The 26772-nt window shown below is 36.4% G+C and overlaps 1 protein-coding gene across 8 annotated transcripts in view; it reads right to left on the bottom strand.

Moving 5' to 3' along the window:
- The window catches only part of ATRNL1 (attractin like 1), a 440837-nt gene that overhangs the window by 153201 nt on the left and 260864 nt on the right, over positions 1 to 26772 (bottom strand). The window contains exon 27 of one of the 8 annotated variants that reach the window (XM_069020102.1): positions 20461 to 20506. The exons of the other annotated variants lie outside the window; for them this stretch is intronic. Within the exon in view, the coding sequence (XP_068876203.1) occupies positions 20477 to 20506 (30 nt within the window). The 3' untranslated portion in view covers positions 20461 to 20476. Of the gene's footprint in view, positions 1 to 20460; positions 20507 to 26772 lie in introns of those variants that run through there. 8 annotated transcript variants of the gene reach the window in all.

Raw genomic sequence — 26772 nt, 5'->3', positions numbered from 1 at the left:
ATGTCTCTTTTGTTGGTGGCTCAGAGATGTGCATGCTTAGCACTGGAGAAGACGAGCATGTGAACAGTCTGCCTCTCTGTTCTGGCAGAAGGGTTGGATTTAAATATGAATGGGCAGATCTCCTGCAGCTGACAGAAGTGCCCACTCACTCCACTGCCGCGGAGATGTTACCACCAGCTCCAGGGTCCCATTTTTCAGAGCAGCAATTCAGAAAATGCATATTTATAACATTTTAACAGCCGAACGAGTTAAAGCACAAAACGTTTGAATTACAGAGGAAGCAGCAGACATCAGTGGGCAGCGCCTTAATTTGATGCATCTGTATTGTGTTTTGGGCTCCATTGTCGGGCTCCATCCTGCTCCATGGCAGATGCAGTGTGCTCTGAAAGCCCTACATTTGTGCTCTGAAAGGCAGCAGCTGCTTCCCATCTTCCCCAGCATCCGAAGAGAGTTTTACGTTCCGAGCACTCAGAAGCCAAGAACACACTGAGGGGGAGAGGATTTCTCTGCTGCTCAGCTAAACTGCTCCTCAAATGACTTGTGAGGATTTGCTAAGGAGATACACTGTGCTGCTAAACACATACTCCAACAGCAAGCGGCAGCACAAAAATTTACCAGTATTTCTAAATGCTGTGCTAGATTGGTGAAATATGGTATAGCACATTCATATTTTCAACACTGGGAGCTAATTTCCACAACCAGAATGATCGTTTTCTTCTGGAGCATTTTCCATTATGCTAGTAAATACAAAACAAAACAACAGAAAAAAAGCCATCTTCTCTAACCTATTCTTACTCAACAAGCTCTTGGCCATTGTTATGGTGAGCTTTCTCTTGTAATTTCTGATTTGTAGTTGATTTACCTTTTTTCATAGAACATTATACCCAAGTCTTTTGAAGGACACAGCTATGAATGGAACAAAGATAATCTCACTTTTCACTTTCTAGATGAGGCAATTTTTTCTTCTGATCTTGAACCTTTGTGCCAATAAGTTTCTTATTTATCCATTAATCAATTTCCCACACAAATACACGAGTTCTTTCTTCCCAGCTACCCCTGACACACATCTGTAAAACATATTGAGTATCTTCTGTAAACTCATCTCTATTTCCCAAAACTGCTCCTTGCAATGATTATAGAAAAATGGAGAAAACGATGGCTTGAAAAGAGAGAGGAAAAATGAAACAAGTATTTGGAACAAAGGTATGCATTTATGTGTTAGAATGCACCATTTTTCCTTTTGTTTCCTCTGCTTTTTTAGAGCATGCATGTTTATTTGTTGCTATACAGAACCTGGTACCAAGGGACTTTCAAAGAACAAGTGTGATACTTATCTACGAGCACAAGGCAAACAATATTGATGACTGATTGAAACAAAACAGTTTACTGTAAATGATGCATTTACATTCCTGGTCCCAAATCTGACATCTGCCAGTGTTGAACTTAACCCTCTTAGAAACTAGCCCTCCTAAGATGTTATTTACCAAAGTTAACGTAATATCCAAATATTATGACTATTACTATGCTTTCATCACATTATTTTGTCTTTTATAAAAACACCCTGATATAAACACAAAAACAATATTGTCTAGATGTGAGAAAAGGAAGTCAGATGCCAACAAACTCCACCAAACAAAAGCCTAAACAAAACCAACCACCTGGTAATTTACCCATTTGTGCATTTTACCCAGAAGATTTTGTAATTCATAAATGAATGAGAAGCTACCAGAATTCTATTTCTAAAGGCTTTTATGCTAATTGAGTTTGCTCTAAACATTTTCATATATCACATCAAGTATTCAATGAGGTGCCAAAGCACTTTGTTAACAAACTTATTTCCCAGATGTGGCTAGAGCAGGGACAGAAGGCTTGGATGTTCTAACATACCTAACAATTCAATTACAGTTATCTTATGGTGCCATCACATATTTTTCTTCAACAATCAAACAACCTCAGTTGGAAACTCCAAGCAATAACACAAATAAAGGACCATCTGGCAAGAATAATTAAGGAAGGCTGGAAATAAAACATTAATTAGTTGTGTAGTCCAAATGACCTTCAAAGGCCTTATTATGAAATTATACCCAAAACAGATAATCATTTATTTCATGTTACAGTTATATTTAACTAAGCATGAATAAATAATAATATCATTTTAGGATGCTATTACTCTGTTATTGACTCAAACTGATTTTGAAATTGTCTTATTTTTCTATAACAATAAAATCAGAATGGAAAACAACCTACATCAGTTTAGAAGAGCAGCCTTGGTTTTCCCCCTGTTTCATATCAATGAGACAGATAAATCACATCTGCCTCAAAATTTACATAGGAAAGGGATAGAATGGTTTGCCAGAAAAATATGCAGGCAACTAATGGCTTTTAAATAATTTACTTTTTTTTTTTTTTTCCTCAATTTTGGAAGAAAAACAATGGAAGTTTACAACTACTTTCTTTCTGATCTATGAAATTAAATGAAATGCAAAATACTAAGGGTTCTTAAAATCTTTTCTGGACAGAAAGATACATGGCTATCACAAACTCAGGGAAGATACCTTCTCATAGCCTTCAAAATCTTTGCTACTTTTACTGATAAGTTAGTTGCAATTAAAAGAAATCAGCATTTTTAAATGTAATCTACAGATAGGTAATGGTGGTCTTCACAATCCTCAAAGCAATACAGTGTGGAAAAGAATCTTTGAAAAAAAATAACCAAGTTGTTGGAAAAAAAAAGAAAGAAGCACTCAGTACTTCCTCTAGTTTTGTACCTTATCCAAACTGCACTTAAAATGCGTGTATGAATTATTAACACATTTGCATCTGTATATTTTCTGGGTTTGTTCTTTTAGTTGCAAATTATTGGGAAAATATGCTAAGGCAATGGATTTTAAAGAGGACTATAATTAAGATACATTAATTACTTTATTTTATTATTGTACAGAATTGCCATCCAGCCAATAAGAATAGAGTCTTCATTATTTGGTGGAGTCACCTTCTCCCTATCCCCAGGCTACAGGCAACTGAATGGATTATCTTGGAGCACAGCCAAGAGCACGTCCTTTAGTTACAAGCCAGACAATGACAAAGCTCCTGAAAGTCTCAGGCATCATCTGGATAAGCAGGCACAGGAGACAAAATCATCCTTTGGGAATCTGAAGACCAGATTCTGAAGACCCATTACTGACAAAACAACTACGGGAGTCCCCAGTGCCACCCAAGGCCAAGGAAAGCCGGATGAATTCTCATTATTACATTGTTGTTTCCACTACTGAGCTGTGCCTAACACAGCATGTTGTTCACTACACCACTTGGTACACAGAGTTAAAGTGCCCTTCTCGTGGTGGTATTCAACATCTTCAGTTTGATCAGAAAGACCTTTAACATCTTTAAGTAGCCTAGAAGTAAGTCATTTACCCTAAAATGTCCTTCTCTGCTGTCACCACTACGTAAGGAATGCAAAAGGAACGTAGTGGTCAAACATGATACCAATAAAATTAAAACATACTTAAGTTTTTATGCAAAAGATGATGGTTCAGGAAAATGCTAACTATTTCACAACTGTCACTCAGTTCTGTCAGAAGAATATGAACTAGCAAATCAAAGCTTGATGACTGAATCTAAAAATATGATATGGCTAAGGATTCCTCAGCATGGGGCAGTAACTCCATTGGGTTTAAGGGTACTCAATTGAAAGATTTTCTACATCCTATTTTCTTACTAATCAGTGGTCAATTAAATTCACTGTTCCAGGATGATTTCTAGGAGCTCTAAATGACTGAGCTTAACTTCTAGGACAGTGGAAGCCAATCTAAATCTAAACACATGTATTGCTAAGCCTTTGAACCATCTTGTTAATAGGTCACTGCTTAATATGGTGGATTGAACATATGCACTGCTATAGGAGCTAAAAAACTGCTTTTGTGGGGCATGAAATGGGAAAATCTGTCTAGGTGAAATCCTCAGAGCACAGCAATGATCATTTGCCAAAAATAATAAAAATTGATGGTAATTGCAGCATACCACGCATCAAAAAATTGGAATTGTTAAATATGCTTTAATAGATGAATTGTTCCAATAAAAAGTACAAAGGGGTTTTATGTATAACTTTTCCCCGACAAAACAGCCATTAAGCATTTTTCACACTCTCACTTCACATCTACATTTCAGGTGTCATTAGCAGTGACCTAGTAACAGGAAAACACTAAATGGCATTTTTCAGAGCTGACAGTACAGTGGAAATTAGAGAAGCAGAGTTTTCCCCCCTCTCTCTGCCCAGATTGAACCTGTGAACTGCAGTGTGGTTCAGTAACAGCCCAGACCTTCTTTTCTCCAGCTCTAACTGGAATGTAAGCTCTCATTTTTGTGTAGTAGTTTGAGATATTTGATTGAAAAGTGACGCATACGAAATTCTTATTTTTTCTTAATCTCTACATGATCTTGTAACTCTCTTGGGAAAAAAAAATAATCCTCTTTTGTATGACAAGTATATACACATAGATGCAGATCTAGGCCCACAGTACACTGATATTACAATTATGTATGGTACAGGATCAGGTGTTTTATGTCAATTTTCTGTAAAGAGTTCCTCAACTTGCATCACCAATGTTCCCTTTTTAAGCATATCTCTCCTTTTCTTCTTACCCATGAAGAATGAGAGGAAACCCAAAATGAAACCAAAAAGTACTGGAAATTGTCCCTCTATTTACCAATTAATATTAAAGATATTGATTTTCTTAAAATTCTGGAATTAAAATTCTGCAAATATTTCCATAGTACTTTGATTTTGAGAGACTGATGTCCAGAAAAATTTCTCAAGTGGCAGCTATTTCAATGTTCTTAAATATTTTAATATTCTAAAATGGGATTTCTGCATCTCTTCTTCAGTAAGAACACAAATGGAGGTATCAGTAAAGTAACTCACAGAATAACATTAGGCAAATATATCAAGCTACTCCCAAAATAGGCCTTTAAAATACTGTAATTGAACTGGAATGGTTGTATTTTAAATTAACAAAATTAATACTATTTCCCACTACTCTAACATAATATTTATTGCTCATACTGTCACAGAATTTCCCACTTTTCTAATTTTTTATGTTAGAAAGTCACAGAGGTAAAAATGGGACTCTTTCACTCACATCCTAAAGGTTTTTAATTTTCTTTAGAAATAGAAATTTGCAGAATTAGAGAAAAGAGATTTTCTCATAATGGAAAATACTATAATTCTATATTCTATCCACCCAGAAAAATCAAGACTTTTATAGTTTGAAACCATCATGCATCCATAATGGTATCAAAATATCCAAGAGGAATTAAATATGCAGACCACAGCTAGAACATACTGAGAAATTTTAAAAAATTAACTCATGGGCAGATGCTTAAACAGAACACAGTCCAAAAACAAATCATTTGGGCCAGGTCCCTGTTAACTGTAAGTATTCTAATTACTGAGACAGATGATGTTTCAAATGAATGTAAGCCACTTTGGCTGGGGTACAATTCCTAAACGTTGCAAAATTTTATTTTTGCTTTTTACATTTACAATAAACAGTCACCACTAAAGAAAATTCTACCAGAAGTAAAGTATTAAGTAAAGGATTCCTACTGCAGGAAGAATAGCACATGCTTTGTGGTTCTGTACCTGGAGCATTGGTCTCCAGTTTGGGACCAAAAGGCAAGGTTATTCTTTGTATCCCATCACTTTTTTTTTTTCCTCTCTCTCTCAGTTTTTTGGTTTGGTTTTTATTTTCTGACCAAATAACTTACCACAGCAACGAGCCACAAGAGCTACATTGCTCTCGACAAGTAAATAGCACAGCCAAATCCAGAGGGTCAGCTGGGATTCCAGGTGGGCCCTCATACAGCCCTACAGTCCAGAACAACTGGTTTTGATCCCAGAGGGAAGAACCTGCTGCTACTCATGGCCCTGTGTTTTCACAAAAGCTGCAGGGTTCTTCTTCCTCGCCAGAATCGCTCTGGTTCTCTATTCCAGTAAGGCAGTAAAACGTTCCTCGCCCACAGACACTGTATTAATTTAGCTGCTTAGACAATCAACAGGAACAGACCCTCTGGACACCAGGGAAATGCATTCTTCTGCTACAGGTGGGCAGACAACACAGACTTCACTTTAAAATGAATATGTAATCTGGGAAATACTGGCCACAACAGAAGTGCTGGCATAATAACTACACATACACACATTTTACAAATGGTCACTAATTTTGTCTTTTCCCACTGAGACCAAACTGCAGATATATATAGATGTCAACAGGAGCAAGAGAAACAAACCACTGTCATGGCTATTGTGAGAAGATGCCATGATCCCCCTCTGGAATGTCATCTGTCAGTCCACTAACTTCAATGAAATCCATTCTTGATGAAGTTACAGCTTCCTGCGATCTTGGGTATCAGGTTTAGCCCTCTTTTAACTTTTGAGTACTAACACGATGCTTGTGTTCAAACAAAACTGCTTAAAATGCTCTAAAAGCCTTTTAGAAGTAGTTTAAATAATAGTATTTTATATGGAGGTGAAAATCAAGGAAAGAAAATTACTATTCAGCAAGAAAAATTAATAGCTGGCACATTACCAGAAAGCCCACTGCAGGGTCTGTGCAAGGTGATTTGGCAAGATTATTCCTTCTGGCTGGAAGAGTTGATGGCCTTTCTCACATTAATGAAGGCACACGGATGGTGGGACACCTTTCAAAGAATTCTGTACTGACAGAAATCTGCATGTCAATAAACCACCCCAAAATTTCGCTCTTCAGTCTTCACATTGTCCCCTCTGTGGGATTTTATAGAGCAGAGTAGCAGCCAAGTTCTTCTCTACTTCGTCTCATTTCCTATTGGGATTAAATAATTTACTCTAATGCCTTATTTTGATTTTCAAGTGTCAGCCTGAAATGGGCTCAGCCCTCTAAAACTAGGTGAGTCCACAAGCATTAAAATAGATCAATCATATCACAACTTGCAAATGTCATTCAGCTTTCTCACATTATTTGTCTGCATCAGAATTTGATATTGTCTACTCTCATAAAACATAAGCAGCAATTGCTTCATAAACTGGAAATACAAGATATTTTGCTAATTTTGCAGAAAAATTATCAAAGCTGATATGTGTACTTGATTAAAGTGATGGATAGTCATTGTATGCAAAGACAATTCTGCTACTCTGCAAATACATTTAGTTAATTGTGGCATTTTTGGTAAGTTACTTTCACAAATGAATGTTTAAAAAATTACATTAAAAAGTAAGCACTCAACTATTTTCCTGCATAATGTAGAGATCTCATACAGTCTGAATTGCCAGTCTCTAACTACTTTTCCTAATGTAAAATGGTGTATGATCACTTGATTTTTCTTATTGCAAGGAAATAGACTTATTTTTATTCCCCATAATCTTACCAAATGTTAATTGTTATGTTGAAAATTTTCCACATTTAACATTTCAAAAAGATTTTTTTTCCAAGAGTGGATACACTTCAGATAAAATATATTCTTTTTTCCAAAGAATTATAAATACACATTTTACCCTCACTTTAGAAACAATAAATTTTTTATAGTCAAAAAGGATCCTGTACTTTAATACTTTAAACTAGAAATTTAGCAAGGGCGATATTATGACTTCTGCTTTTTCCTGAGAAAAAAGGCAAAATCTGTGATCAGGTTATAAAAGACTATCTTAACACAAATATAAAGGACCTGCATTATGCAGGAGCTTGAGCAACCTACATTCAGGACTTAGCTTTGGAACAAGGTTCCTTGAGTCTTTTGAGGTCTTACAACATACAGGTCTACATTAAACTCTCTCTTTAGCACCTGTGCTCAGCAGTACAACAGTGGCAGAGTGCCACAAGTCTTTCATGTCGTGATGACTCCTCTCTAATTGTAGATTATTTCACAAAACAAAATGGTGACTACTTCACTTGTCTGTTACAAATTCTACTTTCTTTTCTCTTTCACACAACTTTCTTTCCAGGCAGGTGTGCCAAGAGACTCTCAAAACTCTATCCAGGAGATAATACATAATCTTACAGAAATCTTAATACATATCCCTCTTGCCTTTCTTACTGTATTGCTGTAATATTCCTTTACTAAGAGATTCTGATTTTCTTTGCTTCTATTAAAACTACACGTCGCTAGGCAGACTGAAATTTGCACTTTTGGAGTGCACAATACTTGAGGAAGATCAAGACCAGGGTAGCAGACATTTCCCTCAGATAAGATCAATATCAAGAATCCTCTGGAGCTCTGGCAGCATTCTAAAGTGTGTCTGTTAATGGTTGCCAAGAAAAGTATGAGGAGAGCGTTCTCTTGGAGAGTAAATTCAGTGCAGCTTATGACTCTGCTGGTATATGAGCGTATTTTGCCCTCTCTCAGCCAGAGCCAAAATCAACACCAAGAAAAAGGTAGGGAAAAACTGAGAATGTGTGATAAGTGTCTAAGGGTGGAAAGCAGGGGAAAAATCTGTTCTGTAAAATACTCTTCCCAAATACCACATTTTATTATGAATGTAATTACTTATACTCTATAATACCTTTCTGTCAGAAAAATTACATCAATGTTTTAGAATTCACAGTTTTACCTGATTTATGCAAATACATATGCCTGATTTTGATAACTTAATGAACTCATTCTAACAGCTGAAGAGCTGCTGTCATTTAATCTGATATTACTGAATTTTAAATAATTATTTTTAATGCAATGAATTTTATTTTATAGCTTTGCAATGTAATTCAATTCAAACATATCCTGAGGTTTCAGAGTGATTACAGCACAACCCATCATATCCAACAGTCCCAAAGAGGGCAGAGAGAACAAACTCCTCCTAGTAAAATGTTTCCCCAGCATCCCATATTTTGTCAAAGTAAACTCACATGATTAATCTGACTAGTGCAGAACAGATATTTAAATCCAACTCATTCTGACTTTTCATTCCCACAAACAGCAGTGCCAACACATCCAGTGCTCTCTCTTAGCTCTAAGAACCTATTTATCTTTTACAGTGCATGGTAAAATGCTAATGATAATGAGTCAGATCCTCCTTCGTGTACACCATAGATGTCTTTCTGTTAACTTAGAATCCTGCAGAGTTTCTACTTGGAAAGCATTTTCATTGCTTGTTAATGCTGGCAGAATTCAAAATGTGGTGATTTGATGAAACAGCTGTTTTCATGATTAACAAAAATTAAATTACTTATAGTGTATGTTAGCCTACAAAGGGACACTTGTGAAGAAATTTGAGTGGTAATTCACATGAAGTAAGTCACTCTTACAGCAGACATCCCATGTCAATTATCATAAATTCAAAATACTGTGTGGCTTCTCAAGGTATCATACCCAGCTCACCATGAAACAGTGAAGCAGAGAACATTTCATCAAATCAGCTATTTAGAAATGTGTTTCTAAAATTTAGTTAAAATTGGTCCCAGCAGAGCACTTTTTAGATGCTGAGGTGATATTCAGCTGAAGTTCATTATCTTTCAAGTTTGCTTCCCTTCACTATTAATTGAAGGGCCAACCATTACAAAAATGCTTGCTAGTGAACTACTTTTTAGCCATTTTTCTCACAACCACCCAACAGTTTGCCCCTAATATAGCCTAAATTACAAAACACAAAATTCACAAAGTTACATAGACTTCCTAGGAAAAAAGGGTCTTCAAGAAAATGTTGACTGCAGAAAGCACAGAAGTTGCCTTGGAAGTAAGATAAATTAAATACCTTCATTTGCATCTCCCCACCTCATGTCATTTACATGTAAACAGACGGCAGCAAGACAAGAACAATTTTTTTTCCCCCACTTACTGTACAGTCTTGCAGATGAACAACAATCACCACTATCCCCACCAGCTTCACAGACCACACATATACCATTGCACAAACACTTCATGGAGCACCCTTGCACCCTTGCAGCTGTTGAACTTCTCATGGGAATATGTGAGGCTGGTCAGTACCAACACTGTTTAAAGAAGTCTCCCCTCAGCACAACAACCAGCTGCTATCCAGGGTTATCTTGAGAAGTCACTAAGTCAGGTAGAATAAAAAAATAGTGACAAAATGAAAGCCAGTAACCACTTATTTTTTCCAGACATGGTGAAAGCCAACTCAGCCAACTGACCCCTCTTTGCCAAAGACAGTTAATCCCATTTTAGCCTCACTTATTTAATAAGTGCTTTTTTGCAAGCCTAGGTGATTCTGATTGAAATGGGCTAAGTGTGCCCTGGCAACCCACTCAGCACAGCTGGGAGCAGGATAACCCCCAGCAGATGGCAGAGGAGCAGCAGGACTTTGAAACAGGATTAGAACCTTTCCACTGGCGCAGCTGAACGAGAAAGAACAGATACATTTACATCCAAAAGACAGACCATCATCCTTAAATGAAGAATCAATACTGTGTGCACTCCTGATGTGGACATCTGATTCTCACTCAGCCACTCAGTCCATATTTCTAAAATAAGATCAAAAATTCAACCTAAGCTTCTGTCTATTACACCTTCCAGGCATACCTATAGTGTCAACCAAGTAATCTTTTAATTGTTCCATGTCTTAAAATTCAAGCGCATATTGTATGTACCCGAGTGAAATTTAAAGTATTGACAAATAAAATTTATTTTGCTTCCTTCACCACAGATGTGAACTGGAAGCTTTCAAGCATACAGCATTGAGTGTAGAACACTATAATTAAGAACTATATATTAGAAACAAAATTATTTTTGTGATCTCATATTAGTTCTCTTTCTTGTGTTACTCAGTTTGTATTAGTCTGCTTATTTAACAACTCAATCTCATGGACAATTAAACAATACTCACAGAGGTATACGAATGTCCAACCCAATCAGTTCCACCTTATTAAACTCTTCTTTCATTGTTTTGTTGCATCCTGAATTACACAGTCAATACAGTCTCCTCAATAGGGCTACACTTCTGAACACATTTTAGAAATACAATCTCAAACTTGATAGATTTCGCTATCAGAATAAACTGCAGCTGCTCTTTTAAGTGTAAAACAAGATTTTTAGTTGGTTTTTCTTTTTCCAAGAATTTCCACCGTCTTTGCTTATTTCATTTCTGCAGTGATTTAAAAATTGCAGCAATAGAGATCTTGAAATCGTTGCTGTCACTTCAGAGTTTATGGTAAAATACAAACTCACAATCTTTGTAGCATCAGCTACTATGGCAAAGTTATTTACTGCACTATATGGAGGCACTAATCTTGTTTTCCATATTCCTGTTGAAAGCTGGTGACATTCACTGTCTTCCCCATCACCATGGCATGACATGCAAGTCAGTCTGAAAACCATGTCACAACACCTCAACAGCAACATAAACATTGATTCTTTCCAAAGGTAACAGCAGACAGAGACTAGAGAAGAAAACTTTTACTTTCCTTAGAAAAGCCATAATTTCTTTTAGTTACTGTCATTTCTATGGCAGAGACAGACACTCTCTTATTATATATTTATTTTGGCATACAACATTTCTTTTCTGAATTATGAATCTCAGAATGAACTACATATATCTGGGAATGTTATTTCAAATGAAGTATCTTTCGCCATCACAACTGAATAGGTTAAATCCCAAGGACCTACAAAGCTACTTTCTCTTTCTGGGTGAAGGGTTGTTTTTCTAAATTAAAGTAAAACCTATACCTAATCTTCTGATGTTCCTTATTTTGGGGAAAATCACCTGAATTTCTAGAATAAGAAACACACAGCACAAAACCAAATTAAATTCTTTATAACCTATCCTACATTCCTCTCATTTTGTGCAGTAGATGAGTGATCTGAAATTTGTCAAAGGAAGGGGATAACTCTCATATTTTGTTATAGCAGCATACATCAGTGACAGGTCATGCCTTTTTGCAGTAGAGACCTTTAAGTGATACTAAATGAAACTATTATATACATACCATATTTCAAGTGACTGCCAACATTAATGCATTGTTTCAGTAATAACCATGAATCTGCTGTGACATATTTGGGCTATTTCTGTGTGCGGTTATAATAAACTTTTGTCCAAGAGCATTTAAGTCTGTAGTTCTCATTATCATTGTTGTGTGACCTAGAAGGGTCCTTGGCAATCAAAATTCTGACATAGAAGTTCACAGTTCAAATCTGCCTTTCAAGTTGTCCCTTGAGACTCCTTGTACTGATCCCAAGTCTTTTCTGACAGCTGTGTTGAGGTTCCCTGATTATAAATTCCTATCTTCTAATCTTTTCATAGAAAAGGGCAGCTGCAAGTAATGGCAAGTTAATTGCAGCATATGACACAAATTCAAATAAATGCTTTAAAAGATTTGCAATCTATGCTTTAAAAAACCAACTTGGTGGCAATAATTTCAGTGTAAATCTCCAGGTGCTGAAGGGGTCTAAGTGTTTATAAACACTGCAGAAGGAGAAAAAATTAAAATACATTTTATGGGATATAGGTCTCAGTAACTGTCATTGCATGACGGGGTTTATGCTACAGCAGTGAAAACTGTTGCACACACAACCTGGCAGCCAATACATAGTTCACTCATGGAAGGAGACCAACTCAAGCTAATGACAACCTACTGCTAATATATTCCAAAATTTTCCTTAGCCATGGGACTGAAAAAGGTTTGTGATGTTTGAAGCAAAATAGGTTATAGTGCGCTACAATAAGGCAGAAAAACAGAAAAATACCTGCCTGTATTTATTAGAAACATAAGAGAAGATATACAAACTGACTGTAGTTATTTGCACTTGCAATTATTTTCAAGTAAGCTATGACAACTGTAATAGAGACCTGTCAGCTGCTGTCCCACCTCATGGTCAGACACTTCAGATCTCATAAACTATGAAAATGCAAGAAAAGATCCGTGTGTGCAGAAAAGAAGAATGATGCACACTTTTGGAGGAGGTGACATTTCAACGCCTGTAGAAGGACCAAACCAATGGCCCACCAAGGAGCCATTAGGATGATCCAGTCTGACTTGATCCGTAACATACCTTAAAGAATTGCCCCCAGTAGTTTATGCATCAACCACACAACATTTATTTAGTGATAGAGAATCCCTGAAACCTTTGAGAAATTCCATTTCTCTTTATAGGATCTTGCTATACCATTTCCTGCTACATTAAAGAACTCAGAGCTAGCAATTTTCTCCCTAAAGATGAGATAAACTTTAACCAGCTCACCTTAACCTTCATTCTACCAACTACATTGAGATCTTCAGCCTCTGTATAAGCACTTTTTTAAACCTCAGACAAATCCGTCTCTCTTCTGTCGATCCCTTTACAATTATCCAGCCAGAGATATTTCAGATAAATATTTAAGGAAAGGAGCAGACATGATAAATTGATTAATGGACTGGAACTAAAGTAATTTTTAAGAACATATCCTATGGATGCATTCTCTAAATTATTGCAAGGTTTACTGGAGGACTTTAAGTTTCAGGCCTAATATTACACACCTTCAGTTCATACCTTTGTAGCTCTCTATGTTTTTCCGTCTCAATGTTAAAAAGCAAAATGAATAATGGACACTGGGCTGCTTTTCGATAAACAAGACAAATGCTGAGGATAAGGGTTAAGTTTTAAGAGCTTAAAGCAGTTTAGTTCTTCGGCAAAATGTACACCTGCAACCAATTTTTTTAATCTCTGTAGCATATTTTAAGTTGTTCAGAAACTTCTGATAGCAATATCAATTGGTGTGTAGGTGAACTAACCTACATTACAGCCAAAAGCAAAAGAACACCAAAATCACCCTGTCTTACGACCTTTTCATAAGGCCTTTCAACGGCATCCAGGCTTCCTTCTGTTACATAAGAAAGAAATAGATACTATTTTTTCACTCAAATCTGTGAAGGGAGCGTTTTCTGGGAGCTGAAGTTCTGGTCTCCTACACATCATTGCCCTGGAGGTTAAAGTGATATAAGAGGAGTCAAAACCTGTAGTGAGTAAGGGCACATTTCCCTTCTCCTGTCCTGTGTGAGTGCCCAGAAAGCAAACTGACCAAACTGGCTGCTGCCTTTATGAGTCTCAGATAAGCTCTTTTTAAACTAGCAGATGTACTAGACTATAAAGCATGTTTCAGTTTGGCCTTACTTCTCTTTTATACTCAGTACAGTTAAAAAAACAAAAACCCAAACATGCAACAACAACTAATAAGAAAGAAGCAAAAACCCACAAACAAACTAATCGCAAAACCACACAGACAAAAAACCCTCAAACAAACAAAAAACCCAAACCAAACAAGTAAACCCTACCCCAAAACACAGCAGGAAAACATGATGATGTCTTCCTCTAAAATCTTGCAATATAAGACAGGAGACAGTTGATGACTAAAACCATCAGGAGGGTCACGCCCCCTCACTGCCCCAGAAGTGCCATGAATTTTAACACTTGGAAGTGAGTAGGATGCACAATAGTAGACAGTCTACTCAGAGGATCTCAGCCACCTCAGCACCGTTGCACCAGGGCATCTGCTACACTGATTCGTTTGCAGGTTTGGAGACATGTTACCCAGGAGCTTGATGAAGAGCTTGTCAAAGATGTGTACTCTTCAGAAAATGCACAAAACTTCTTCACTCTTATTGTCATTTAAAGGTATTTTTTTCATAACAACTTTCAGATTTTCAAAACTCCCTTCTACTCAGAACTGTTCTGTGTGAAGGAATTTTTCTATTGTGTGATTTACACAGCATTTTTTACAAAAGAAAATGTTGCTCAACTTTATGGAGTTGCAGATCTTTAGCAGAAAATTGAGATATTTTTATGTATTTGTTTGGATGAAAGAAATAACTAAAGAGAAGCCTTTTGAAGGATCTAAACACCTCAATATGCCACTAGTAATGCAATTAGTCATACCTTCTTTATGGCCCTATGATTTCAAGGGAACAGTGTAGGAGAAAGAAAGGTTCAGGACAACAGTGCAGCAACAGAACATCTGTAAATTAGCAAGTATTTTTATTAGATAATTAGCAACTGGAAAAGTAGCACATGCAAATATTCTAATGGAATAACTCCCACTAGCATGCATTTAAATGGCATTCACAAAATAAGGCAAGAGCACCTGAGGTGTTAAAGCCTTAAAACTGCATATTTTAGCAAAATGGAAGAATAAAGCTAATGAGTTAGGTGTATATTATTCTTATATGCTTATAATAATCCCTTAGCTAGCAAGTTTTAATTTTTTTTCAAAGTGTTATAAAAATTACCAGAGCAAGTATTAGTCAGAGGTACCCTTTCAGTTATATCTTCAAATACCAGCAGGACTAATCCTCAGGTAAAATAGCAAAAGCTTATTGCTATCACATTTCATTTCAAAGGATTTGAGCAAGGAAATAATTTCAGATGATTAAATCAGTTCCTTTTTAAAGAATTTGCATGGAAAAATTGCACTTGTTACAAAAGTTTGTTGCATTTCTCATAAAGACCCAGGAATCTTTCCATAAAATTATAGGCATGTTAAAGAAATTGGCCTTGAGTTCTAGAACTCAGCAATTAATAAGTGAGTTGTTGAGCACCACAGATGAGTTTCTTTGTACTGACCTTGAGCAAGGAGTCATTGTGAAGTATCATCACTGCATTTATACCGTGAGTAGTGTAGGAAGACTGTGTCCCTCACACTTCATCATGCATCACTGAACTGTAACAAACTCTGACAGGTATAGAGTGTATCTCTAAATATTATGACACTCTGCTAGTGACAGCTGGAAAAGAAAAGCTGGACACAATCACAGTTCTCACATTTACTGGAAAAGATGAGCTGCCATCCATGGCAAACACATTTCAGGAAATGCTAACGAATAAATTTTTTAAAAAATTTTAAATGTCTCATTTCCTGACATTTTAAAATGCAGAAAAGCACCAGTTACAATTGCAGATGCTTTTACTGTCAGCAATTAGTCTTCGTGTCTTATGTGTAACATCGTCATAGAAACCACTGCTAAAAAATCAACAAACCCCTAAAAATCTAGGCAATTCAATAACCTTGCTCCATTACAAAACAACTCATGGCAAAGGTCACTTGCCAAAGCAATTATGTTTGCATAATACTTGCATATGAGGATTCAAGCTTGGAATGTCACAGAAATATTCCGAGAGTACACTTTTGGCAAATTGAGTTTGCTCATTAACTATAAGTATTTCTAAAGTAATTTAATTAAATATTCATTTCAAAATGAGAAAATTACATTCAAGTACTGCATCTCATATAGATGACAAGTACACAAAGGAGAACTGCATCTTCCCACCAGTGCTCACTTCAGCTTACAATTCCTCTTTAATTATTTTGATGAGTGTGCATTTAATTCAAAGCATACAGTGCTGTAAGTTCAATCACTCTGTTCAAATATAAATGCTCTGAAATGTACAGACACCTACTCTGCTGTAGTTCAACAGAAGGACATTTCAGCCATGGTACCCAAAGAAATATTCTGATATTTTCCAAAATAACTTTAAAATCTTAGACATTATAACTTTACTCACAGCCAACCAGGTATGTGCTACACACATCTGTTGAACTCAGTGCTCTCTTAAAAGCTGCTGCTTTACTTGCATGATGAAATATAGAGATTTTTCTTCATAAATAAGAATATTTATTTCTAGAAAGTATTAATAAACCACAGTTTAATTCAGGAAACATAAGTTTTTAATGCAGCTTTGTAATAAACCAGCACGCTGGAACAACCCAAATTTTTAATCATTACAAAGTGAGAAATGAGCACTCAAAAGGCTTCTATTTATGCTTTTTAATTATGTTTTTCTAAATACATTTTTGTTTGTATGGAGATACAGTTACAAACAAATTATTCAGAAGTTATAGCAATTATGGGTATGTCTCTGCTGTAGCTGATTTTTGCAGAATCAGAAACTTGGTTTAATAGTATCAGTCAATTCTATTATATTATTAGATTTATTGCTTTTAAATATTTTGATAAAAAAGTTTAATCCCTGGGACTATGACTATGTATATGACCACAAATATTTCTTTTCCATCCTACCTAAAATATTTTCCCGTAATTTATATTATACTAAACATTCTGCCAAAACATGATCTTTGATGCTTCATTCAATTTATTCTACTCAGAACTTTCTCAAAAAAAATTCTTCTGGGATACCTTTCCTTATATTTTATGAGATATGTGGGGGGAAAAAAAAAAAAGAAAAATAATTCAACTTCTTAGGTTGTTCCTTTGATTATTAGGTATTTAAAAGGAGTTCCAATTCTGCTTTTTGGCTCTGCACTCAGAGAAGCTGAAGCTAAACTCTTGCAACTCCAATCTGACTTACTGATCTTGCCAAGAATGTCAAAACATCACACCTTTGAAGCAAATCAGTTCAATTTTATTAACTTATGAACATTTCCAGACAGCAGACCAGAATATGTTGACAGCACATTTCATACTATTTGGGGCATGAGGTATTTTTACTTATAGCTATTTAAAATTCTGATCTGGATGCAGGGAAAAGAACATGGGATGCTTCATTTAATGTCTTCAGCAAAAGCAATGTCTAAAGAGATATTTATTAGGAATGCTTCATCTCAAGTTCCCTGCACATCCATAGAATTTCATGGGGTTTTCCTTCCTTTTCCCATTTTTCACTAAACCATCCTTATTCCTTAGCAAATTGAGTTGGGAGAGAATTAGTAATAAAGTAACAGAGAGATAAATAAATCCAGTGTACATTAGAGGCAGCTGACAAAGTCGGTCCTGAATCTTTTCCAAGATCTTTCCTTTTCTTTAAGTTCTTAATGCTAAACTTAAAAAATTCCTAACACAGCCTTTTCAAAAGTGTTCAGGATCCAACAAGTTGAACAAACAGGGGAAGTTTAAATTGGAAAGAACTGAAGAGTAGAACAGTAAAAGAGTGGAGGAGGATAGGAGGTAAAAATGTGTGTACAGAGACAAGAAGACAAGGAGATAACACTTGGATCTTTACACAATTTACTGTGTATGTTTTTTCATCTATGATTTATCACTGCCACACCTCTGTCTTCATCTGTAAAGAAAATATGATACCTACCTACTGCTTAAAGAGCTTTCAGATTTTTATGGTTTAAAAGTTCCTGAAGAAAAGTTAACCCCTGAGTCAACAATAAACAATTAACTATATGCCACTGTTAAACCCTCTGATTTTCCATGGCTTATTCACCTTCTCTATATGAATTAAGCCCCAAATGAGGAATTTACAAATCACTTTTTGGGGGAATTCCTACAAATTCAACAAACAGCAGTAAAACATCAAGAGAGCTGGTTTTTTTCAGATTCTATATGATAAATCTACATGCTTGGCTGCTTGGTGTGTAACAACTTTCTTGGCAATTAGATAGCCACATTCTCCTTAAGCAGATGGAACAGAGGTTAATGACACTTGAAACTGCCATATTAAAGGCATTTTTATGGTGACCACTTGTTTTATTCACTTCAGTGCAGTGGAAAATGGAGTTTGACAGAGATGACAGGTGACCTGAGGTTCACTGGAAAGCTGCAGTTAGCATTGTGTGGTTTTGGTTTTCGTTTCTGAGTGCTTCTTCCACTCAAGAGGTCTTCAGAGAGCATTATGGATCCTAAATGAATTTAGCTCTCTTTTATGGCAAAAAATAAGGTTTTTCTGCTGAGATTTCTCAAAAATTCAACATCTTAATTTAAATACTTAGCTTTCTGAGAATTTCTTCACTTCAATTTTTAGCTTTTACATTGAATAAAGATGTAATGCTAATTTTCAAGGTCTATTTCTTGAATTTTGGGGTTGTATTTCACTCCAAGTAGGGGTAAAAAAAAAACCAACAAGATTTTTCTTTTGTTTAAGTCTGACCATATATGTGCTACAAGCACTTGACTACCACACTTAAAATTCATATCACTGTGCATTGAAACTTCCTAAAAGGTGAGATCTCTATGGCATTAAAGCTATGCTTGATACTACCCCTGTACTTAATAGTCTGTTAGATACCCTTTTATTTCCCTGTTTCAGAGGGTTTATAACTTCAGGACACATTCTTTGCTATCTGAAGCTAAGCATATAGGACAGCAATCCAGGAAGAATTTTATTAGGCATATGCTCCAACCTCCCATAAAACAGATTTTAAATAAAGATCTCTTTTTGTGCTTTTATCTAAAAGGAAAGATTAAAAAGAAATTTGTTGGCACCTATCTATAACAATTTTTTTTCACAGTAAAATGATTTTTAATATGAAAAACGACACTGTAGAATACAAAAGAAACAACGTTTTTGCTACAAAGAACTTGGCATGTATTGATCTTTCTTATTACCATTTAATTAAATTTTACAGCCGTGGTGAAAACCACAACACAGAAATGAAGTTTATCTCATAAATAATTTCTAGATCAAAAGAGGCACAGATATCAAACCAAAGACTTCTCATTGTAGGTGTAATTGTCAATAAATACTTTGGATGGAAGTGTTGCACAAATTTCTATAGGAGCTGAGCAGAGGGGAGTTAGCAAAGCAGAAAGAAGGGGACCCATAAAGTTCCATTTGCATTTTGGTCAAGCACAGTAGCCTGGTTTTGAGGCTCATCCCCTGTAGTCCCCTCCTTCTGTCTTTGGCTACAGAAAAGTTTTGGTGTGCTGAATTATCTTTGGAGGAAACCACACCAGAAAGCCTGTTTCCTGTGTGCAGCTACAATCCCAGTCTCAGGTGTGCAGGTGTCCTGAGCCACCTGAGACTGGTCTTTTGAAAAAACGGAGCTGCACACAGAAGGAACGCACAGCATGGGAAAGTGGAATAAATCAGCATTTCTAGTTCTTGCTAAAAGAAAAAAATATGTTAATATTCCCAAAGAAATATTTTAAAATCCCTTAATTTTATCACCACCATTGGCACAATATATAAACCATTTCTGGGAATGCTGATTTTACCCCACAAATGTAAATTTCTCAAAATCATTTTAACTTCCTGCAAAGTGAAACCAGGCATTGTTATATAATAGGTAATTTGACTCAAATTACTGTAAACCTCTTTATCATGATGGAAAGAGTAATATTTTGAATGTGTCTGAATAAGAAATATTTATGAAACATCCTGATCTTTTGAGTCATAATGCAAGTGTGCACATTAATGAAATTTATAGAATTCAACTTATGTAACCAGCTAATTAATGTATCCATAATTATCATTGTTATTGCACAGGGTGTTTATTTTAATCAGATAGAATTTGTTTCTCCCTAAGGTGGTAGAGTGGCTGCTCTTCTCAACACACATTCCAGTGGGACACAACGACTGCTTTGTTGTGCTTTGTTGCAGAATGATGAGCCTAAAATATATTTGTCAATATTTTGTTGAATTGAAGCCTGAAAATGCTCCAAGCTGCTGCTAAATAGTTTTTCATCAGAGACACAACATCATCTCTGGAAACAGTAACAGCAGATATTACTGTCCTCCCTGTGGCTTGGAAGACGGGAGTCCTCCGGTGGGAGGACAGGAGTTCTCCTCTCAGCATTGCCACTGACTGGTATTGATTGCTCTGTCCACATCAAGCTCTTCACATTGAAGAGATCTCATTTCTCTTGCCCTACAAAGCAGAAAGTTTGGAATGCACATTGTTCACTCCTGGCAATGCTCGCATTACAAACTCAATTTCCAGCACAGCAGTTCCAAGTTTTATTCACTTAGCCACTCAGAACAAACATTCCTCATTTATGAAATTGTACTTAAGGCACTTAGATAACAGTACAGAGAGTTCTCTTTTGTACCAGTCAGAGTCTTCCTACATGATGCAAGGAAAAACATATTAATGTATATGGAAAAGAAAAAAATAATCAGGTTCTTCACCTGAATGTGAATTTAGGAAGGCCCAGAGATGCTAAGTTAGCAATTGCTTTTGTGCATGTTGCTAATTTTCAGCTGACAAGCAGCATTGAAAACTGGAGTGGCAAACATTTGCAAAGCAGTATTTCTTTACAGAGGTTTAATGGGTATCAAAGCTCTGCTTTGACATCTTTTGACGACCTGAGCCCCACTTCAGGAAAATGAAATTAATCACAGATCCACTTAGAACTGAGCAAAATGGTTTAATTATGTAACTGTACAAGGCTTTGCTTCTTTCCCTGTCACTTCAGTGCATCCCTCTAGCTTGTCCTTTCTCACACGAAAAAACCCAAAACAACTAACCTATAGTTCTTTTTAAGTACTTCCTTCTTAATAAACACATTTTTATGCTCAAGTGAACATAGCTTTCAGATGTTTTCAAGGAAATAGAAAGCATATTTAGAAACTATGTAACTATCCATTTCTATAGGTACAGTAAAATATACCTACAGAATGCTTTTGGCTGCAAGACAAAGGTTTGGGGTTCAAATCCCTTTATTCCTGTATCATAAAGTCCCACCATTCTTAGGCACAGGTACAGAAACATCTCTTGCTTGCAGGTTACAGAGAAAGAGAAGTGAAAGCAGGAGAAAGGAAAAACAAGCCAGTAGATTTTTTTCTGAATTCTTCCCTAACCCTACAGCCTCATCACTCATAAGCCTTCCCCAAATCCACAGGTCTTCTAAAATCTCTACACACTCACCCTCTAAGGCCCCTCACATAACCCTCAGCTTCACTCTGTATCTCTAATAACTCCCTGGATAATCCCTTCTCCTTCCTCCTGTGTTCCCTGCCACGTCAGCTGGACAAACAGCATGTGCTGCAGCCAGGTTTGGGTGACATGTCCCCTGACTAGGGGCTGCTTAGGGGACAGAACAGCTATATGTTCAGCTCTGCTGGCTTTTCTCTCAAATATCTGAGCTTCCTGCCTCTATTCTTGGTAGAGAATACTACCGAGAATAAGTTACTACCTCTTGGTAGGAAGGGTGAACTTTTGGACATTGTACATAAGTAATGCAGTTGCAGTAGGCAGATGGGTCCAGAAACAATTACTGACAGTCAGCAGACAGAGTATTTGCATAAATGTATTTTTCAGGACACTAAGCTAAAATGTGGTATTGGAAGCTGTGGAACTGTTTTAAAGGAAGGGAAATGAGCAGAGTTATGAATTGTGGTGATTTTCAATATTGTGACAATGAAACTAAGCGCCAGCATTCTCTCTTCGTATTGCATTCAAAACTGCTCAGCTGAGAAGTGAACTCTGCAGTAGATAGCAAGCTGCTGTAATAGAAGCCTCTCACTGTGCAGAAACTGTTGTTTTTTTGATGTTTCAGTTGTCTATCCAAATAAAATCACCCGGTGCAAATGTGCATTAGGAAGCATATGGTATGTAAATAAATAGCAGGAGGCTTATGCTAAACAAATTTCTACTTTCTCTCTTCCAGCCTTTCTTCCTTTCCGAGTTGACCTTAACTATACTTGGAATGAAAAACTGTTTCTCAATTACATGTTTATATTTTTATGATAAGAGACAGTCAGGCCTAGTCCAGCGAGGTCAAGTTAGCCATTGTTTTTATGAGTGATAGTTAACATAAATAATACTTCCAGCCTCCTCAGCTCTATATATCTTCCCCTAGGAAGTAGGTGACAGGAATGTGCATAATTACATGAGGTGAGACAAAAGAAGTCATAGAGCACTGCAGGTTTAGATCTCTCAGAAGGTCCCTTTTCCACTGTCTCCTCCTGATTGCAGGCAATCAGAGAGAGGTTTAGTCTTAATAAATCCTTTCTCCTTTACCCACCTGAGTGACAGCCAGGAAACTGTACAGGATTGCAAGGCTCTCTTAACTCATTTCAATCAGCCAAAGGAGAACACAGAAAGAGCTAAAACAGCTTCTCCTCCTCTTCTGTGTTCCCAGTTCAGCAAAGCATATCCATATCTTTATTTGCATGCTTAAGTTCTAATAAAGGCTGTGTGCGGACAAGAGTAACTGAGAAAGATTATCCCTGTCCTTCAAATGCCACAAAGCATTAGTGCTGAAGCAAGTTCAGCAGTGATATCCCTGAGAGTCCAATGATTGTGAGAGAGCCAAGATCTGTGTTTGACTGCCTAATATACTGTACCTTTGAGGGAATTTGCTCTATCACCATTTGCATTATGCAGTATGGTTGTTGTAATACATGTCAGCTGGAGGTACCTTAAAAATGATGCCTCACATTTCATATAAAATATTGCTGCATGTTCAGAAGCTTTACAGGCTTTAGTTTCAGTAAAACATCATTGTCTGCATTATCTCAATGCCAAATCTGAGCAGGGTAAGAAGAAATACATTTTGTCACTCTAAGGATAAGGTCAACATCAAATTAGTCTCTCGCTGCCCTGTCCTTTAAAAAAAAGGAAACAGACTCTGTGTGAGGATGTAGAGCTGGAAGTGTCCTCAGAGTGTCAAGATGTCATAAAACATAGATTAGAAATGAAGATGTGTACACCACCTATGCAACCACTACAGAATGGTTTGAAATAGCCAAGGGTACAGCTCATCTGAGTAATACAGACATGCCTCAGTTAGCTTTGAAGTTAATGGCCAAAATTTTCACTATACTATAGGTCAGCACTGTCAGGTGAAGTCAGGTGAGCTGGAATAGCTGGCTGGTATTTAGGTAAATATTTTGGTAGCTCTCCTTAATAAACATCAGAAGGCAGCAACTCTGTGGTTTGAAGACTTGGATTAACTCATCTAACTTAGCATACCAAAAACACCTTGCACAGAATTTGAGGAGGAAAAAAACACAGAAAAGGCTATAAAAACATTCTGCACAAAGGATTTTCTAAGTTACTAACAACTTGGAGTGTCAGGACCAGAAAAACAGTAGGTCATATCTAGCAACATAACCTCAGGACAGAAGAATAATAAAATGTTTAATGAACTACTGACTGACTCATGGTGACAGACTCTTTTCTACGTGTAACAGTAAGAAAATGTGGTCTTAGATGACCAGAGAGGACAGTGCTCAATCACATCATTGCACTTCCTCATCTGAGTCCCCTGAGAGTACACACACTCCAGCTTCCAGCTTCCAAAACTGAGACAGTTCTTCAACCACTCAAGCATCTCTCAATACAAGCAATACACTTCAAGACAACTGTGTTCTACATTAATGATAAAAATTAGAAACCCATTACTAAATTGTTGATATAACTGAGTGTATGAGAAAGATGAATCAGCTCACAAAAAATGTGAATCACAAATGTCACCCCTGGAAAAAACACTGCCTAATGTAAGGTTTCTACTCCAGCCAGAAAAGATCCTGCTTAGGTTTACATCCTGGTGATTCATTTTGGGGAAGGAAAAATAATTGTTTCTGCTCTTTCACAAAAATGCAGTTTGTGCAGTGTCATCAGTACGTCAACAATTTATATTTGTTTTACCACACAAAGGAGCTTCAAATCAATTTCAAAGGCTGTACATTTGAAAAGCAGCCAGCTGGCTATTCAGAACTTTGAATGTGGTTGCCTTTATGTTACCAAGCAAATAAATAGACAGCCAAACATAAAGGGAATTTACAGCAGTTAATTAGCAAATGCCATTGTCCTACTAAATAGAAATTATTTCCACACAGTTGGATACCACTCCCCTTAACAAACCCTCTTCATGATACTTCTTTCATAAAATGTCTACATATTTCTGTAGCCTTTTAGCATATTTGCTTGTTGAAAATCTGGCTTTCAGATAGCTATCTAAATGTGTCACAATGGGTGACATAAGGGAACAAAATGTTTAATTTCTTTGAAAAGCTGTAATAAGGCATTTGCTAAAGCCTGAAAAAAAGATTCAGAGACGTACATTATTCTGCAAGATGTGTTTACAGTAGAGTGCAACTTCATGAAAAGAAAATAAATCAGCCTCAAATCTGTAGACCCATGTCAGCTATACCAAAACTAATAAGATGTGTCTTATTATTGCCCCATCCAGGCTGCCTTCCAGGCCCTTGGAGGTTCTATCTTCAGTCCCTTATATGCCCATACATTTTTACACAAGACAAACAGTATATAGGATCTCAATCAGTGTAATATAGAGAAACTTGAATGAAGTAGGATTTAAACCTGCCCTTACACTTATTTTCCTTCGTATGCTCAAGCATTTGGCTTGCACTGTCTCCCATTCCACAATTCCCAATCCTCCTACCATAGCAGAAAGACAAACAGCACCTTCATTCCAGTCAAGATGGGAACAGATTTTTGCAATCACTTTGTCCTTGAAACCATATCTGAAACCCCATTCACCTGTGCAGAAAATGACTCCCTTTCTGAAGGCAAGAGTACTAAAGGATTCTTACCTGGACTAAAATTGGAATACCTGAGTTCAAAGCAAACATCAGCAGACCTGGCATGTGGCTTTGTGAGCCTGAGTCTGAAGTGCTGCTATGGCTAATAGGGATTTGGAACTACTCCTAGTCTGTCTTACCAGCTGTCTCTTCATCAGAGACAAGTTTTACTGCTTGGATATGCTGGTTCTCATACATAAAAACCTCAGTGATGCTTTGCCGATTTCACAGATTAAAAAAAAACCAAACATAAAGCAATCCACAAAGGTGTGAACTTAACCTCACCTGTTACCTGCTATGGAGACAGCACCTCATCTCAAAATCAAGTGATTTTCCTGACGTGGATCTACATTGACTTGGTTCAGTGGTGGACTTGGAAGTGCCAAGAGCTCTTTTCCAACCTAAACGATTTCATGACTCAGTGTTGTTCTGCTCCTTTTTTATTACTATTTTTAATGCTGATTCCAATACCCATGTATATTTTTTTACCTTACTTGTTTTTCCCCATATGTTTTCCTTCACTACCCTGCCAGCTTGCTTCTTCCTTTAAGTTTCTTTTAAGGCACAAGACCTAGATTTCAATTTTTTGAAGTCTGGCCAAGTGACAAAGGAGGAACTGTGTCAACAATAATAATAAAAACAGGGCAAAAGAACAGGAAATTTCCAAGGTATTCAAGATTTCAACTTGTATTCAAAGGATGCAATTAAATGCAAGCAAATGAACCTAAGGAGAAAATAATATTATATTATATTATATTATTCATTAAAAATATTATTAGTAACTGTTATCAACATGTAACATAGAAACCTTCTCTCCTATGAACTTTTATATAAAAATTGGGGCAAGCTTTATTATTCTTTCCTTTGTATCTAAAGTCCATGAAATTTCAAATAATATAAGCAAATTATTTGTAATTTTTCTAGAAGAATGTGGAAAGGAAATGAGAAATCATCTAGCACCCAGAAAATTTTTTAACAGTAGAGAAAAGCACATGTGGGCACATATATGTCCATATACACAGATTTACAGAAGTGGTTTACATGCCCTGTGTAAAGCAGCTGTTACTGAGAAGCGTTTTTTAGTTTCTGGAAACTAAAATCCACATTCATGACTGCTATTGCTACTGCTAAAAGTATGTGCAAATTGGTAAGAACACAAAGTGCCAAGGAAAGAGTGTTAAAAATACTAGTTACCCATATATTTATTGGTATAGGGGTTTTTTCAATTGATTCATTAAATGAATGGATGTTTTCAAAACACATTAAAAAACATGAACTTTCCAATGCCTGTGAGATGATTGTGAGATGATGCATAATATATAGTCATCCTGAATTCAAAGGTGTGTTACAAACTGAAAAACTTAAAATTAAGGAAAAAGGAAAATCAAATTTGTTCCAAACAACACCTTTTTGGCCCCTTAAAAAAAATTGATCCAAAATATATTACAGAGCTTTTAATCCACCTAAAGTTACAAAGGTGCTACTGCTTTTAATGTGGGTTTTTTTTTCAGTCAGACTGCTTCAAAAAACATAAAGAAGCACACTATGTTTGATCTCAGAAGCTAGAGAAATTCCAGAAGGATTGAATTTTTACAATATATATTTGCAGTAATCTAGTCATTTTTAATGTTTCACCATCAACAG

This window comes from Aphelocoma coerulescens, chromosome 6 (assembly GCF_041296385.1).
Source record: "Aphelocoma coerulescens isolate FSJ_1873_10779 chromosome 6, UR_Acoe_1.0, whole genome shotgun sequence".
NCBI classification, from domain to species: Eukaryota; Metazoa; Chordata; class Aves; order Passeriformes; family Corvidae; genus Aphelocoma; species Aphelocoma coerulescens.
Note: the sequence above shows the minus strand (reverse complement) of the source record. Positions and strands in the feature narration are given on the sequence as shown.